Below are 17,100 nucleotides of genomic sequence, written 5' to 3'. Positions count from 1 at the left end.
GAAATATTCTGTTGGATGGGAGAGACGCAAATCACACCCTCCTCCAGGCACAGTCGCCTCAGATATTGGGGGCACATTACATGTTATCCAACCCCGTTGCCAGCCTTGCTGTCTTTTTATTTATTCACACCTTCAAATTTCTTTTTAAAATTGATTGTCATTGATTCACTGGCTCCTATATCGTACATTCATCGTTGCATCGGCCGGCACGAGGCTATTTCCCCCCCAACGCAGGGAGACAAAGAGGCATTATTATAGGCTCGTTAAACGATGCGGAGTAAGAACCAAGGCAAGGCAATGCCAAGCGAGGCGAGGCCGGATATGTATCCAGCGACTCAAGGGAGGAATTCGGGAGATGAGTCTGTAGCTTTTTTGGGTGGTTTTTCCTGGGATGCAATATTGGCCGAAACCAGGTTTAGTATTTAGCCCAAACGCCTCTCACACTCAGCTTTTTCAGCCGCTTGCCAACATTCAATTTTCCCTCCTCCTGTCTCTCTCGGTGTGTGTGCTCAGCTGGCTGTCGCATTTAAATCCCCCCTCTTCGTCCATATTGCTGCATCATCCTGAGAGAGAGGTTCCAAACACCCCTCTGCCACTCTTAAATACAGTCTGAACAGCGAATCTGTTATAAATATCAACAAGTGCTGTTCGGTTACAGCAAAAGGTAGGCCTGCTGTGGTCTAGAAGAAGGGAGATCTATTATTCTCTAAAATCTGTTTGGGGAGGTTGCCAACACATTGTGCGTAAGTGGCAGAAGACGAGACACACATTACACGCCACAAGACAAAGAAGCAGTAGGACTGAGAGACTAGAGACTCAAGAGGGCAAATATTGGTATGCTTACCTACGCAATATAGTTTCATCTCCTCATTTTCCCCAATCCTCAACTTCCTCACAACATTCACACACACGCAAGTGACTGACGCTCCTATATCCTCTAGTTTTGCGGGTTTCACTGCCTCTGTTTCTGCCGAGTACCCCTCGCCGGCTCCCAGCACTTTCAGCTTTGGGCTTGTTTGTCTCATTGCTTTTTGGCCACCGTTTGTGGCTCCCTCCACTGGTCCCAACCACCCCTGGAGCCCGGCAAAAAGGCCTTGGCTATTTTCGTTGATAATTCCAAAAAAAGCGGCTTCTCGCCTCTCACTTGGATTCTCGCCGGCTCGACATCTCTCTGGTCTGAAAGTGCCGTTTATCAACTTGTGCGGGCACACAAAACCACACCCTCTCAAGGTGGAAGGAAAGGAAGATCATTCTGTTCTCGAAATAGCTCTTGGCCGTGCCTCGCAATCTCACTCACGCTTATTTCGAGCGGGCACAACTATCCACGCGCAATATAAGCGCGCACGTTAACACACATATCTAGACATCCACAATAATCTCCATCCTTTTAACGCATCCTCCTCCGCCTCTGATACATACTCTTATACAACACGCACGGGTCGTCACAAAGAAGAGACAATCCATTTGCCAATCATCATCTTTTTCAGGAAAAAAAAGGAAGAAGAGACAAAAAACAAAAATAAAGCAGTTGTTACTGCTGCTACTGTTACTGTTACTAACTCACGGCTCTTGTTACTGCCTCGGAGCTGTTTATATACCGTGGCCTGCCCTTCTCTCCTAACCGCCTATCCGCCTTGCTTATCTGTTAGTCCACGCGCGCACCCGCGTTTTTTTGTCAACTTTGCCGACTAACATCAACGTTGGACCTTTTTCCTTTCTTCATTCTTACGTTGCCTCTCCGCCAGCCAGCTAAGCTTAGCTGTTCTATCTACGCCACCTTTCTTGTTTTTTTCTCTTTTTATTCTTTTGCTTCTGTCTCTAACCCCTTTTCGCCGCTTTTGGTTGGTTCCCCAGCATCTATCGATTCCTTATTCCTCCATTCCTCACATATCCAACCGCATCGCATTATCTTTTCTTGTTCTACTCCTTTCTACTTCCTCCACTTCTTACTGCAAGTTTTGCTTGCGAGCCTTGCGTGCCTGCTTGTGTCTCCCCCCGCGCCCTCTCATCACTCTGTCGACAATCGGTGTGCGTATGCGGGTGCACATGCCGCTATAAACCTCGAGAGAACCGAAAACAATCGCACATCTCCCAGCCATGGCCTCGTTGGCGCTGCTTGTCGAAAGCAGCAGCAGCCTGGTTTCCTCGGCCGACGAATCGTCCAACCTCGCGTCATCCAGCTCGACTCCTCCCACGACCGTCACCGACAGCGATTCCCTGCACTCAGACTCCAAAGATGTCATCGCCGTGATTGACGACTCGACCGTTGTCGCCGTCGCTCCTCCACCGCTGCCTGTGGCCCAAGTGCCGTCGCCGCGACGCCCGCAGAGGGCACGTGCCAGCCTGCCCGTCTACAACCTCGCGAAGCTCAGCGGCACGGCTGCGCATGGCAAGAGGAGAAGCAAAGGCGACGTCGTGGCCGATCGCCGCAGACGGCGCACCATTGCGGGCGCCACGCTGACCGCTGGCGACGCCGACGTCGGGGCCGCGCTGGCCTCGACCATTGACGCGTTGAGCCTCGCCGCTGCAGTCGCCTCCAAGAGGACGCCGCGCGCACAGCGCCTGGCGCGACCCTCGCCGCGCTCGCTGCGATCCGTGGCGCGTCTCGGCACTCCAGCCGCCGGCGATGTCGTCGACTCGCCCGTCTCGTCCGCCGCCTCCAAGCTCGCCGCGATTGTCACCAAGCGAGGGCGCAAGCCCGTCGGCAAAACCGGCGTCAAGCTGTCCCGCGAGCTGCGCCGCCTGCAGGACACCAAGGAGTTCAGCCACATCGACGACCGGCCTGTCCTGCACAGCGTCTGGTCCAATGGCAAATACATCGACCCCAACCAGCCCGTCGAGCGCCGGCGGGCGCGCAAGAATGCGAAAGTCGACCACTCCGAGATCGAGGTCAAGCAGGAGGAGCCGGAGGAGCCTGTGCCTCAGTTTAAGAAGCCTCGAGTCAAAAAGTACATGGACCACGGTCTCTATTCCGGCCAGGACATGCCCAAGGACATGGTCCGGGGACTGACAGCCGCCGAGAAGAAGCAGCTGGCGCAACTGCCTGAGCTGCTGCCCTGCAAGGAGAACAAAGTCATGCCCGCGCCCATCTTTGGCGGCTTCCGTACCCTGCTGGCTGGCCGCGACTTCAAGCTGCCATTCCACGTGTGCCATCCGCTACCGCCAGGCCAACCCAAGCCCGACGAGTGGAAGAAGATGACCAAGAGTAAGTTTAGTTTTCTAGTCTCGTTATGGCTTTCTTGTATGCGCCATCCCTTTATAATCTCGCTTGCTGACAAAATCGCGCCTTCTAGACCGGTTCATCGGCGAATCCAAGGAAATCTGGAAGAAGATGCCACACATTCTCGATTATCAGTCCAAGTGTGTGTGTAACCCAGAAGACGGATGCAGCGAGAGCTGCCAGAACCGAATCATGCTTTACGAATGCGACGAAACAAACTGCAATATCGGCAAGGCCTTTTGCACGAACCGAGCATTTGCTAACCTCACGGCTCGGCGAGCTAGAGGCGGCAAGTACCGCGTTGGAGTCGAGGTGATCAAGACGTCTGACCGAGGCTACGGCGTCCGCAGCAACCGCTGCTTCAGGCCTCACCAAATCATCATGGAGTATGCGGGTGAGATTATTACTGAAGAGGAATGCGAACGACGAATGAATGAAGTTTACAAGGATAATGAGGTATGTCAAAAAAAAATCCATTCCAATTCCTCTAGCTGTGTGTTGTCTCTACCTTGTTCAATTGGCTAACATGTCTCTGTTTTTTTTTTTCCTTCCTTGCTTTTAGTGCTACTATTTAATGAGCTTTGACCAAAACATGATAATTGATGCTACGACGGGCAGTATTGCTCGATTTGTAAATCATAGCTGCAACCCCAACTGCCGTATGATCAAATGGATCGTCTCAGGGCAGCCTAGGATGGCTCTTTTCGCTGGCGACAAGCCCATCATGACTGGCGACGAGCTCACGTATGACTACAACTTTGATCCCTTCTCAGCAAAGAACGTGCAAAAGTGTCTGTGTGGACAGCCCAATTGCCGAGGAGTGCTGGGGCCCAAACCCAAGGGAGTCAAGCCTCCGCCCAAAGAGATTATTGCAAAGGGGAAAGGCAAAGGTAAAGGCCGAGGAGGGAAGCGCAAGTTCAAGGACCTGTCAGGAAACGAGGAGAACCAGGACCCCAACAACAAGGCGAAGAAGCGCAAGACTCTGGACAAGCCAAAGCCTATCAGGACACTCAAAGCTGTCAAGGCATTGAAGCCCGTCAAAGGCCCAAGGGTCAAAAAGGCGTTGAAGCCAGCCAAGGCCGCGAAGCCCGGCAAGACTCTGAAATCCATCAAGGTGGTAAAACCAAAAGTCGCCAAAGCTACCAAGGTTGCCAAGATTGCCAAGATTGACAAGGCTACAAAACCCAGAAAGTCCCTTCAGCCTGCAAAGACGACCAAGAGGCCATACAAAAAGGTCAGCATCAAGCTAGTTAAGAACACGGCAACGACCAAAGGCGCACGAAAGCAGCGAGAAAGCACCACCATCACCGTCAGCGGAGCAGCTTCTGGGATTTCCGTCTCAGTATAAGAGCCCAATAAGGAGATGATGAATTTCATGGGAGTGCATCGTTTCTGGTGTCCTTTGGGTAACAAGAAGATGCAATTCAACATGGCTCCCTAGCCTTCCCGAGTGTATGACAACGTTATAGACACTCACTTGCGGGCTTTCACTTCTTTTCTGGTTCATCACGGATTTTAAGTCATGTTTGCTGGGTCGTCCTCATATCAAACTTTTAGGTGGGCAATTAGCCTCTAGGAGACGTTGGGCTAACATGTTTGCTCTTTTCTTTTCTCCATCCTAACTTTATTTGTGTTTTTATGTCTACCATTATGTTTTCCGAGGATCAGGCGATGTTGTGATAGATTTCCTTTTCACTATTTCTCTTAAGCTTTCTTGTATTTTTTTTTTCTCTTTTTCCTTGATGATGGGGAAGGGGGCAATTCCTTAATATCTCCTTTTCTTCCTGTTATTTTTTGTGATGGCGAAGGGGGGCTGGGATGAGCTGCGAAAAACGGTTTGCTTTGTTCTTTTCCTTTTCGCGTCTTTGGAAAGTTTTTGCTCTTGCTTGTCTAAAGTGTGTGTGTTTTTGCATTGTTTTTGCAGTACAGTTTTGGAGTTAGAGGCGAGTTTAACATATACGCGGTAATGAGAGCTGATGATTTTGGTGTTGTATGCACGAGCTGAAGACTTGAGTCAATAGTGAACAGTTTCCTGTCTATGTCTGTCTTTCTGTAGAAACTTGAAAGCATGCTAGGTATTGCTAGTGTTAGGCAAGTGTAGAGTTCCGTTTCTTGCACTTGATGTCATGATGTACTGCGTTAAGGGGCTTGAGAAGACGACGACGGTTGAAGAGCGTAAGTATGTTGGAAAAATGAAAACGGAAACGAAACTGAAGTAGCTTTTTAATGACACATGATACAACATATCAGATACACGAGCGTAGCCAAGATAAAGCGTCGTATTCCAGAGTTTTACACTGCGTTTAGGTTCCAAGACAAAAGATCACGAGAACAGCGGAAGAGCGAATACTACACCCAATATCATATATTTATAACAGAAAGTGTTGACAACCTGATGAATACAAGGAGTACTCGAAGTGACCATCTACTCGACCTATACCCCCAGCTTTCACATACTGAGCCTCAATTCCCAGCACTAAACCTGGTCCCTATTGACACAAGCATCTCGTGGATGGATGACCTATCCCTGGATACCAACGGGAGTCTGGCAGAGAAGATCCTGGCCGGCCTAGAGAAGATATAAGTCTTAGAAACGAACAGAAGCAGGTACATATTTTGACATCGATGACGACTTACAACGGGAACAACACAGCAAGTGGCCTGGTCGCCAGTCTTGGCGCAGATATTCTTGAAGTCGACGCCGTCACGGGGAGTTTGGGTGGCTGTAGGACGCCAATTAGAATACACTTAATCAAAAGACCGCTGTATAAGGCTTGTTTGAACTCACGAGTTTCACAGCCGAGGCCAACAACACCGAGGACCACAGTGTCACAGCACTGAGGGTTGCTGTAGAGGCCGTTAGGACAGATGGGGGCGCCTCCTCCAGTGCGAACCTCGACGGGGCCGGCAATGGCAGCAGTGGCAAAGAGAGCGGCGGCAGCGAAGAACTTCATCTTGAATAAATTTTCGTTGGGATGACTCTGAGATGAGAGAGTTGAGTTGGTCAGAAATGCTAAAGTAGAGGAGACTGGAGAGTGGCTCAGGCGAAGACTAATGATGATGAGGATGGAGAAGAAAGCAAGGTATCCCATGGGAGCAGGAGACGGCATATTTATATTTCATGGACACAACTGCAATCACCAAGAATCCTCTCAAGACACAGCATCATCTGTCCTTGTTCACACCAGCCTCGACTCAATGCGGCAACACAAACGCAGCCGCCGTGAGTATCCCTACCTAGGACTATCTTCCTTGGCACGGCTTCCCAACAAAGGTCTAGTGAGCCATCTCAGCTGCCCAACTTCATCATACTCCTGTTTTGCTCATTGTTGCTGTATCACCAATGCACGCCTCTGCGGTGAGGTGGATATCTCATCTGCAGTCGTGCAACAGCACCAGGAAAGGGGGGTGGAGAGGGCGTCGTGCCCGGTTTTCTCTCCTTCTTCCAGGTAGTAGTAGTAATAACACAATGCAGAATGAAATCCTAAAAAAAAAAACTGGGATGGTCCAGCTCAAGCCCAAAATAAAGCAAAATTTTCATCAAATTGTGTTGTGTATCCATCCCAAGGCCAAGGGGAAGAGGACTGTATGGTAAGCTTAATACACTATATGAGGGATGCGTGTGCAACTGTTTAGATCAATACTATCCAAAGAATTGGGTTAACATCCAATATCACGTTCATGAATGAGTATCACGCCGAAGAGATGTGAAGAGACTATTGTGCAAAATCCCCACGAAAAGCCCCTGTATACACAGATCCTGAGCTTGAATGATTCATCACACTCGGCCTCGGATAGTGTCCGCCTGTCCACTCCAGATGCATGCCACGGCGGCTAAACGCACTCTTGGCTCATGAATTGAATGTCTGTGCTTCCGTCTGACCGGCCCAATTAGCCACAGAGGTCATCCATGATTGCCTCGGTCAACATGGGTGAAAAGCAATTCTCTGCAAATAACAACCATGTCTGTGCTGACAGGGAACAGTTGTCATGTCCTCGAAATGTATAGCAGTCTTGCTGCCAGTTACTATCCCATAGATATTAAAAGAAATAAACTATAATGATACTCTCTAAACTATCTTTTGACTATCATAGTCGCCCGCAAAGAAATGGACACTATTTCTTACAAGTTTGACCTTGAAGGTCAGCTTCGTTCACGTCCGGCATATCGGCCCACATAAAGCCTCTCTCTCCAGACTCATATTATGCAGTTCTCGGACCATCGCAGCCCCAGGCATCAGCTTTGGCCACAACAATCTCGATGATCATACTGCATCTTGATTGGGACTTCCGAGCCAACCAGATCCCGTTGCCAGGTTTTCTCCTCTACGGTCCTCTACGGATCCTCGGGACACCACCCCGGCCCCCACTCGGTGAGGAGGGATCGAGTTTAACAACCACTCAAATCGACGCGGGTCGAAAGCCAGAGACCGCGTTCCTGGCCTGATTTTGGCCTGATTTTGACGTTGGCCAGGCAGCACTCTCTGAGTTATGAGTACCTACAAATAGGTATCATGTGGTGCAACCAGGACCGGGGATCCATGTCCCGCGCCTGCGAGCTGAACAGAATAATCCAAAAAGAGCTTCCAATTGTCGGCTGAACCTCAGCTGTCCTCAGCTCTCTGCCGTCATATCGTCATAGATATGATATACATTTCCCAATTGCCTGTAAGGAAAAGGCCACCTTCCCAAGTTTATACAAGCAACAAGGGAGGGAAGGCGGGATGTATGAGAGCCGAAGAACAAGCTCAAAGCCAAGCCACTCAATCTATTACTCTATCGTACTTAGAGTTAGTCGTAGTATTGTTTATTTGCAGCCTCCCTTCCAATTACCTGCACATCACCATCACCCCTGGTAATGACAAGGACTTCGGGCTTTCAGCCCAACAAATCTGACATCTAATGCCACACGCATGCATGGTTTTGTCTGTGTGGCATCTACCTGTAAGTACTACCTGGTAGTATTCGTTATTCATACGTGTACCATCTGATATGTCAGAGCCACAGCGTATGTACGTCCGGGTACGCGGCGCTTATCTTGCTATTAATAGTAATGGTTACAATCCGCTGGCCCGTCGGTAATGTGCCGATCTTGTTGATCATCTTTCAGAATTGCAAGATGATACCGAGGAAAATACTAAGTGCTACAGGATAATGATGCCTGTACTCTCTAGGGCCCTGTCAAGACTATCTGCTAGTGACAATCCCTTGGGTCCGAGCAAGTAGAGGTTATACGGACTCCTACCATTTTGGTGCTATTTGAGGCCCCGTATTTTTTTATGAGCCTATCATACTAGTACTTGAGTGGCACATACTTGGGCCGTCGAGATGATCCGGTTTGTCGCCGCCTCTTGCATGGATCGGAAGGAGAAACAGGGAAACGTCCCGGTAGGTGACATCGCAGCAGCCACGTTCTTCCCTGTTTGTCGCCATGCATCAAATTGTGGCTGTTTTTCCCGTGCCATCAGGCGAGTATTGCGGACCATGTTGTCCGTATACAATTCAAGCTGACAACACATATGCCAAGCCACTCAAGGCATGAGAATGAAGCCGGGGAAGGGATATCAGGCTATTGATACAGTAGAAGCTTGATTCTTGGCAAGGAGTGGTGACAGGCGGGCATCTTCAGCTACAAAGTATCCAAGTAGCAGTAGCAGTAGTAGTATTGCAATGAAACCTCAGCTCTGCACGCACGAGTAAGTGAAGTGCTCTAAAGCAATCTTATTGGTGAGACTGCAGCATGGGTAGCCTCGGGCTGCCGCGCCAAGTCCAGGGAGGCCATCCACTCATATGCTTCCATGCCGTGCGGCTGTGGGTGCAAATTTCGCCCTCGAAAAGCCACTCAATTCTCTCAGTCGCGTGCCCCCGAGATGTTCGAGCCCGCTCTGCGGAGTGAGACATTCAAAATTACCAGTTACCGGGATAAAGAGAGCGAGTTTATATAGGTGAAAGCAACAGTAATAATGGGATTGGCGGTTAAGTCGTGCAATGCAAATTTTACTTGACAGCCGTGGTGCTACATGTATGTGCAAGGGCGAGGTATCTCGGCCATCAGTCAATGTCTCGTATTACACCAGCTACTGAGATGTCAGTAGTAGTAATAGTCTTCCGGAGGATTTCCATCAGACGGAGGAAGCCAGCTAGCAACGAGTTGTGGGAGAGCTGTACTTACCCTGTAATTTCGAGGGATCGGGGAAATAAGAAGATATCAGGACTTTGCAAAGTATATTGCAGGAATGGGCGATCTTGAATTGCGAGGCGGCTCTAGGTGATATTTCTCATCGCTGAGGTGGGACGTGTAGATTATAAGCGCTCTCTCTTTTGCTTCTTCAGTCTGTCTGGGAGGCTCACTCTGTCGCCGATCAAGCGCCATTGCAAGGTACCTATGTAAACAAGCACCATCGATCAGCCCCGACATTTAAGCTGGCCCAAATATGCATGAAGGTGAATGGAAAGTTTCAAGTCAAATGAAAATCTTTGCCTGTAATCTGTATCTAAACTCCTTGACGGGCTCAATTCCGAGAGCATTGAAATTGCCATTAAATCGCTATTTTCAGGATCCGCGATCTTAAATTCAACGACATGTAAAGTGGGAATCTCTTTTTCTACTTTTGCGGCTGTAGTGACATCATAGACGCGCCTCTTAGAATCGCTAAGTGAGTGAAGCGCACGCTTTATTTGTTACAAATATCCTATGCTGGTAACAGTCACTTTTTGAGCGTCGTCATGTAAATTGCTCTGTGTTTGGATCGTAGTTGTGGAAGCTATACCTTATAGTATTTCTTTGTTGGATTGTAAGTATCAAAAGGTGCTGGCTATTATGGTCCAACGGTTAAGACATCAGTTTGTGGTATCACTGCAAACCACTGAAGACCGAGGTTCGACTCCTCGTAATGGCACATTTTTTGCCCCTCTCTCCCTTTTTGTGAGCCTGCAGCAAAATGAACAATACACTTTGAGATTCATTGGATCACAGTTTGCTCACAATGAACAGTCATTATGGAACGCACACACGCCTGGCATCTTATTCTTTTCAAAAATATGATAAGGCGTTTTCGACACAGACGTGTAACCGATCTCGTGCTTAGATGGTAAAAACTATGGAACAACGCTCAAAGATGGCGAATAATGGCACACGAAAAGGCAGTGCAGCATCATGTGAAATTATAAGGCATTAATGATTCATGCCTAGAAAAACCGATGAACTCATGATGGAAGAGAAAGGAAAACAGGAGCGTCGTGACTTCACAGCCACGCCTCACACTCACTAATCTTTGTTCGCCTCAAAGAAGTGGCAGCCTCGGCGTCGGCGCCCATATTTTAGCAACCACTTTCTTTCAAACCCTGAGGTCAGAATTGTAAAAACCTCCTTCATATAATAATTACCGAGCCATTTTAGTGCGTTCTGGTAATATGTCACCGCTATTGCAGGTGGGCAAGGCGACAAGAGGCTCAGCCACCTGCAGGTACAATCAAGAGCCTCATCACGTGGATTCGACGATCTGTTTTCGCTGAACCGTAGAGAGCTATACCTGAAAAAGATTCAGAAGTGATGAGTGTAGCTTTTTTGTCTATCAGTGATTAAAATCCTCTGGAGATGGAGTGGAATGAGCAGTCTCATAGGAAGACCCTTCATTCGTATTTGACATTCACAGCGCAGCACATAGATTTCGTCGAAGTGCCTAGGCTAATAAGTTTTCAAAAAGGATGTATTAAAATGAATGAACGATTAAAACGAATGAAAAGCCCTCTAATCGCAATTTAAAACAAATCTATAAGCCCATGTATTAAAAAAACGAGTGAACCCCATTGGGACATCCCCAACTCAGCAAAACGGGCCTCGTTATGCGCCTCAAATTACCCCCAATTGATTCATAACCCAGCCCTGTTTGAGATTCGCCGCTCTGTTGAAGTATGATAAAAAGAAAGCCGATTCCCGCTGATGTGCTCCTTTGCCCACCACTGTTAAGTATATATATATATATATACCCAAGCATACAAAAGGTGTTCATAGAGAATAGCGAGAAGCAGGATATATGTCGCGAAATTAGATCCAATAGATAAGTGTCGTTGGTGCCAAAGATCTTTGACAACGTGAATGTCCAGTATTTTTCATTAAAGAGCTTGGTGAATCCGACTGTGCCTTGGACAAGTGCATGCCGGCAAACGTGGCCAAGTTTTAATGAGACTTCGCAGGTCCCACCGAGTCGGTAAAGTAAGCGCAGTCTGCGCAGCGTGGGTGTTGGCAGCGTGGCTCAAGGCATAGCAGTGTAGTTTGGAAGAGCATTCCACCTAAGCCGCAGCGGCAGCAGCTCCAGGTATTGACTTCTTGGCCGCCCATTATGAAAGAGTGAAAGCTGAAGCTTTGGTGAGGGGATTGTCTGAGGTTTTGGATTGTGGTTTGTTAGACTCGATGATATGCTTTGAATCTGAAGGTTGTGATGCTACTCTTTTGGATGGGAGCTTGAGTCTATTATAAGTATCTAACTTCCATCGTGGCCGTGGCGATGTCACAGACTTTCGCTTTCCAACACCGAGCATACGCCAGACGTCCGCCTTCTTCACGAATTGCGCAATTGCCAAAAAGGCAAAACCGGCGCAGCATTGCAAGCCATGATTCGGCGAGAGAATGGACATCGACGTGGCATATCGGTGGCCGTGATGAAGGCAATCGGTAGCCTGCCGGCAACTCCTGAAGTGTAAAAGTTGGAGAGCGAGCCAGGACTGCTAGTAGGTTGAGACATGGTCTTCTTCACCGAATGCTGAGAGTTATTACAGCGAAAGAAGAACGATAAACGTAATAGTGACTATCTGCAGGGCCAAAAATCTAAACAAGGCGGAAACTGCGCCTTCGCCTAACCCAAACATCTTGGAGGGAGCCTTACAGGGTGCCATCGTCATGTGAAAGACTTTCCGGAATTCCAAAGGAGGCAATATTATCTGCGCGAAACATTTGGGATAATCTGGATCCGTGCGTAACATCTTTGAGCGAGAGACCAGCGAGCTCTGCGCCCTTGTCTGGGCTTTGGCCGACGGCTTCCCGAGCGTTTGACGAGGCTGTGCCAAGGGGGGTGCATCGCGATTTCGAATTGTCTTAGCGAGGCAGCAAAGCCAGTTTTCCAAAGACCATCGGCCTTTGGCATGGCCTTCTTCATTCTTTTTTTGTAATTTCTTTCACTTTCTTTATTCTTTTGTATCGCGCTTTTTGTATTCGTCTTCCGGGGATGTCGGGAAAGCTCTTCTCAAGACTACCGTATTGCTCTTGGCATTGAGCTCGATGTCAGTGTTAAAGTTGAAGAGGTGAGAAAGAGAAAGCTTCAGACTGGAGTTTTTTTATCCAAACGAGGAAGAAATATGAGTGTTTTTTTTGTGTTATGTGCGATGTTTCGCTTGGCCGCTAAAGAACAGCTCGAACAGGATGACGCCTGATACATGACGGTGATTACTTGCGCAGCAATCGCACGAGACGAAGATAAAGAATAGACGAGAAAAAAGTCAAATAAATGGCATGAGATGGAGCCGCTTATATATCACATCTAATGTGCAAAGAAGTTACGTTGCTTCGCCGTGGCTGCCCCAAAGCCTACAAGTAACTAGGCGTTGGTAGAGCCCCATGATGGCGGCTCCAACAGCCTCAACGTGGGCACCACGAGCACAGATGAATGGACGGACCGCTAGGCGGGATAAACACCATCTTTCTCAAAGATAACAACGTGCGGCTACGAGTTGGGCTAACGGAGATGTTTGGGTGTGCTGGCAGCCACCTACATGTAGTAGGCAGGACTCTGCTCTGTTGCTGGGCCACTATAAGACCAAAACAGCCTTACAAGAGCCTCATTACATTGCGGGGTGGGGTGGGGGATCAAGTAGAAGACGGCAACGAGCGTTAATGCATCCAGCTGAGTCCTCAGAGGGCAGTAGGATCCCGAAATAGTGGTGGGATTGAAGTAGAAAACGGATTATAAGCCTTGAATGGCGTTGAAACACTACTGGATGCTACAGTACAATTCTGCTGCTGTGTTTGAATTTCAAAGACGTCCCGCAACAAACAGGGATTTTAAATTAGGGACGGGAAGCGGCCAGAATTCGCACAGGTAGCGTCAGCCTAATGTGTACCATTACAACATGCTTGGCCACTAATATAGTGCGTACATGTTAGAGGAGACCCGCCCAGGATCGGGATCGCAATCTGGTAATTTCAAGATTATCAATGTCATGGATCATGGCCCCCCATTGCACACTTTGGCAGCGTCTTCTCTTCTTGCACTCTTCAACACCATCCAAAGCCGAGCAGAGCAGGCTGCGATCATGATACGGTCGCCATGCCGCGTCCGCATCACAGCACTCGCGCTGAGACGCGCTGGGCGGTGCGAATCATTCCTTTGTTCATCGTTGCCGTTCTAGGCGTGGCCACCTACAGCGTAGTTGCGAGACTCTGCAGTAAGTGTGATGTCTGCCAGAGATCAGAATCTCTTGAAATGGTAGATGAAAAATAAAAAATGCTAACCAGGATCGTCGTCTCCCCCAGTCAGCTATCTCTACCACAAGAAACACCAGTCCGGCGTTGTCACGGCGTTCCTCGTCCTCTACTTTCTATTCTTTCTATTAATGGCCGCGACCTATCTACGAACATTCTTTACAACCCAACTGAACCCAGGCCTCGTGCCCCTTTCCTCCCGCGAACAGACCGAGCGCGAAGCTGCCGAGAAGCTGCGAAAGCGAAGACACAAACGCAACCGAGATGTCGAAGAGAGTGCCTACGTACCCCCCGACACCAACCCGGACAGTCCGGGGCTGGAAGCCTTCTACAGCAAGGACGTTTTCGTCTGTGAGGTCGACGGGCGTCCTAAGTGGTGTTCAGAGTGCCAGCAGTGGAAACCAGACCGGTCGCACCATTCGAGCGATCTGGGCCGTTGCGTGAGGAAGATGGATCATTTCTGCCCGTGGGTTGGCGGCATAGTATCTGAGACGTGTAAGTTTTGACAGAGTTTCCCATCACAGCGACCCAAAGAACACGAAAAACATCAAGGAGAATTTCGTTTTTGACAATTTATTCCGTTTCATTCTTTTTGAAACCTTACAGCCTTCAATTTCTTTACGCAATTCTGCCTCTATACTGGTCTCTTTTCTGCCGTGAACCTCGCCGTGGGAGCGTATTCTTTCCACCAACACCATCAAGATGGGGATCCAGCCGACGGATGGGCCATTGCTGCCATTGTTCTAGCATGCGTCTTTGGTACCTTTACCTTTGGCATGGCGCTTACTTCGATTCGATTCATCTTTCTAAACACCACAAACGTCGACATGCTTAAGAGGTCGAGTGAGGTCGTCTTGGCCGTCCGCATCCCCTTGTCTACTCCGTCATCAATCAAATATCCAGTCATTGTGTATCCTCTCCGCGGGACACCGCATCGCCCCGGATCCGAAGGCCAGCAACCCAGCAGCCAGTATGGCACCGTTTCTGTCAGAGATCAGCAGGCAGAGCGCAAGTTTGCAATCCTGCGGACGAAGCCGCGGGAAAACCCGTGGGATCTGGGCATCAAAGAAAACTGGAAGGCCGTCATGGGAGACAACATCATCGAGTGGTTGCTCCCCATTCGTCACTCGCCCTGCTGTAACCACGAAAGCATGGAGAGCGATTACAAGCTTGGGCCTCTGATATCAAGAATAAGAAAACGATATGGAGCTCCCGAGCTTGAAACTCCCTCTCGCAATGGACATGCCATCGAGTTGCAGGATAGAACCAGCCGGCGCGCCAGTGATTGATTGATTGACTGACTGGCTGACTGATTACGTTCTCTATCTACCATCATCATTCTCACCCTCTTTATCATTCACGTTATTCCCGACTGGCAGGATTTCTACTTGCCGGTTTTGTTTTCTCTCGCATCGTGGCGTTACATTGATTTTCAGCAGCCTATATCTGCTCTATTCTCTAATCGATTCCCCTTTCCTTATTGTTTCATTAGCTATGGGCATAGACATGGGGGACCCCAATTTGTGCAAATCATCCCTGTTTCTTACGGTACATGTATATATACATTCTTTATGAACGCGGTCCCCAGAAATTTCTTTTAATTTTGTTGTTTTTGCTGGTCTAGGCTAGACGGGGAAACGCATCAAAATCGGATTTCGCGTCAGGAATGTTAGACGGACGCAAACACACAGATACAGCTAGTATTAGCCGGCGGCGCCATGCAGCCGACGATCATGCATATACGGTAGCAAATCATCCCTTGGTATCGTTTCTTTTTACGACTGGTCAATTTTCTTTTCTTTTCTCTTTTGCATTGACCGCTCGCTCCCTCCAAAGAGAGACGGACACATGCCCTGCATGCTGCATGTCGTGTCGTGATATGGAGCCATCGATAAACGAGACTCTCCCCTCATTTCTGGCGATAAAACAGATGGAGCCTTTTCATGCAGGTAGCTGAATCCACCAGCTGCGCGCACGATTTCCAAACTGTCCCTTTTCGTGTCTCTAATTGCCAAACAACCTATCACCTCTTCCCCAAGACAGGAGAGACTGTTAACCGCCGCCTGGGTGAAGCATGATGCACCATTAACACAGGCAATGATGGCTCAATTGAGAGAACGTCCTCGCCGATATCGCGCCCTCGGCGACTCTGACTTGTCTCTTGCATGTTCATGCCAGAATGCTCTCTGATTTGCCCTTTCAATCCATCACCCCTGTCCATCACGTACTGGTACATGCGCGACATCTCAAGGGCGGGGTCTGGTCAATGAAAGTGGGTAATACCGGCGGCCATTGATACATCCCAAAGGCCGTGTCGTATTGTTCCTGATGGCGTTATGCTCTTATCAAGGAATAGGTATTCGCGTGGCTCGGGCTTAGCTACCGCGTCAATGCGTACCTTGGGAGAATTATCTAGGGAGGTTGTAATACAAATAGCAGCAGACGATAGGATAGTAGGGTCGCGATCCCGCATATCGAGGCGTGACTGCTGAGGGCGAGAGCAAAGTTACGTGTTTTCTCTTGTTGTACCAGCCAATAAGTCAAGAGATAGCTGGCTTGATTTCCATATCCAGGCAGTCTTCTAAGTCAGGGCAAAGGAAAAAGACGCGCCTGGTGTAAGCCAACATAACAGACCCAACATAACGGGTGGTTACGTGAACGAGAGCCCTGGCCACACAACCTGGACGCCTATCTATACCTGATCTTGATTGTGAGGGAACCAGAGTTGGCCGAGAAGAATCCCCGCCGCCAGGGCAAAGAGGGCTGATTGTCAGAGAACCTTTTTGACAGAAAGCCCCTCTTCTGGACTCTCCAAAACTTTGAATCACATGTGCGGCCTCTGCTAGATGCCAAGGTAAAGAGCTTCAGGGAACCACGAGGCAAGCTGGGGGATGATGTACTAACCCAACGGCTTCAGTCAATATACCTACTACACCTATGTATCCCTCTCCGACATTGTATGCCGATTGATTTAAGAAAGACACCAAAAGGAATTAAAAAAAAAAAAAAACAGACATATCCATCTTCATTAGCAAAGTCCCCATAATGGCATCCATTCTGCCGGGCAGAGTCACCGAGGAGCGCATGATGCAGATCCGCGCCAAATCCAAGCTGCGGGAGAAGCTCGCACAGGTGGTAGAAAAGGCCGAAGAACGGCTACAGATTGTATACGAGCAAATCGACCTACTAAGGGAGAGAAAAATCGAAATCGACCGGCAAATCATCACCTATGATAAGAGGCTACGTCTAAGGGGCGAGGTACAGGACAACATGGCTGCGAGAAAAGTCGAAGCGGAAGAGCTACGAGAGCAGCTCGCCGCAGCTATCCACGAGCTTAAAGATTACGATGACATGATCCAAAGCAGAGTGCCGAAACATTTGTATTCGACCACTTCAGAAGAGG

General features: G+C 48.8%; 4 protein-coding genes across 4 annotated transcripts; 3 read left to right on the top strand and 1 right to left on the bottom strand.

The window, feature by feature from the left end:
- Window positions 1-2,097: 2,097 nt before the first annotated feature.
- Window positions 2,098-4,568, top strand: TGAM01_v209672 (histone-lysine N-methyltransferase ASH1L; the record flags this gene model as incomplete). Its single annotated transcript, XM_024550614.1, has 3 exons — window positions 2,098-3,205; window positions 3,294-3,676; window positions 3,783-4,568. The coding sequence occupies 3 exons, from the start codon at window positions 2,098-2,100 to the stop codon at window positions 4,566-4,568; spliced, it is 2,277 nt and encodes a 758-aa protein (XP_024404656.1).
- A 1,173-nt stretch (window positions 4,569-5,741) lies between these two features.
- TGAM01_v209671 (hypothetical protein) lies at window positions 5,742-6,174 on the bottom strand (the record flags this gene model as incomplete). The annotated part of the gene is made up of 3 exons (XM_018808045.1): window positions 5,742-5,789; window positions 5,858-5,943; window positions 6,009-6,174. 3 exons carry the CDS (start codon window positions 6,172-6,174, stop codon window positions 5,742-5,744), a joined length of 300 nt encoding a protein of 99 aa, XP_018658702.1.
- Window positions 6,175-10,113: 3,939 nt separating this feature from the next.
- Window positions 10,114-10,308, top strand: TGAM01_v209670 (hypothetical protein; the record flags this gene model as incomplete). Its single annotated transcript, XM_024550613.1, has 2 exons — window positions 10,114-10,145; window positions 10,215-10,308. The coding sequence occupies 2 exons, from the start codon at window positions 10,114-10,116 to the stop codon at window positions 10,306-10,308; spliced, it is 126 nt and encodes a 41-aa protein (XP_024404655.1).
- Window positions 10,309-13,542: 3,234 nt separating this feature from the next.
- TGAM01_v209669 (DHHC zinc finger protein) lies at window positions 13,543-14,986 on the top strand (the record flags this gene model as incomplete). The annotated part of the gene is made up of 3 exons (XM_024550612.1): window positions 13,543-13,660; window positions 13,749-14,192; window positions 14,304-14,986. The coding sequence occupies 3 exons, from the start codon at window positions 13,543-13,545 to the stop codon at window positions 14,984-14,986; spliced, it is 1,245 nt and encodes a 414-aa protein (XP_024404654.1).
- Window positions 14,987-17,100: the final 2,114 nt, after the last annotated feature.

This window comes from Trichoderma gamsii (genome assembly GCF_001481775.2).
Source record: "Trichoderma gamsii strain T6085 chromosome Unknown Scaffold_49.2, whole genome shotgun sequence".
In the NCBI taxonomy this organism is placed as follows: domain Eukaryota; kingdom Fungi; phylum Ascomycota; class Sordariomycetes; order Hypocreales; family Hypocreaceae; genus Trichoderma; species Trichoderma gamsii.
This window is presented reverse-complemented; position numbering and strand designations above follow the sequence as displayed.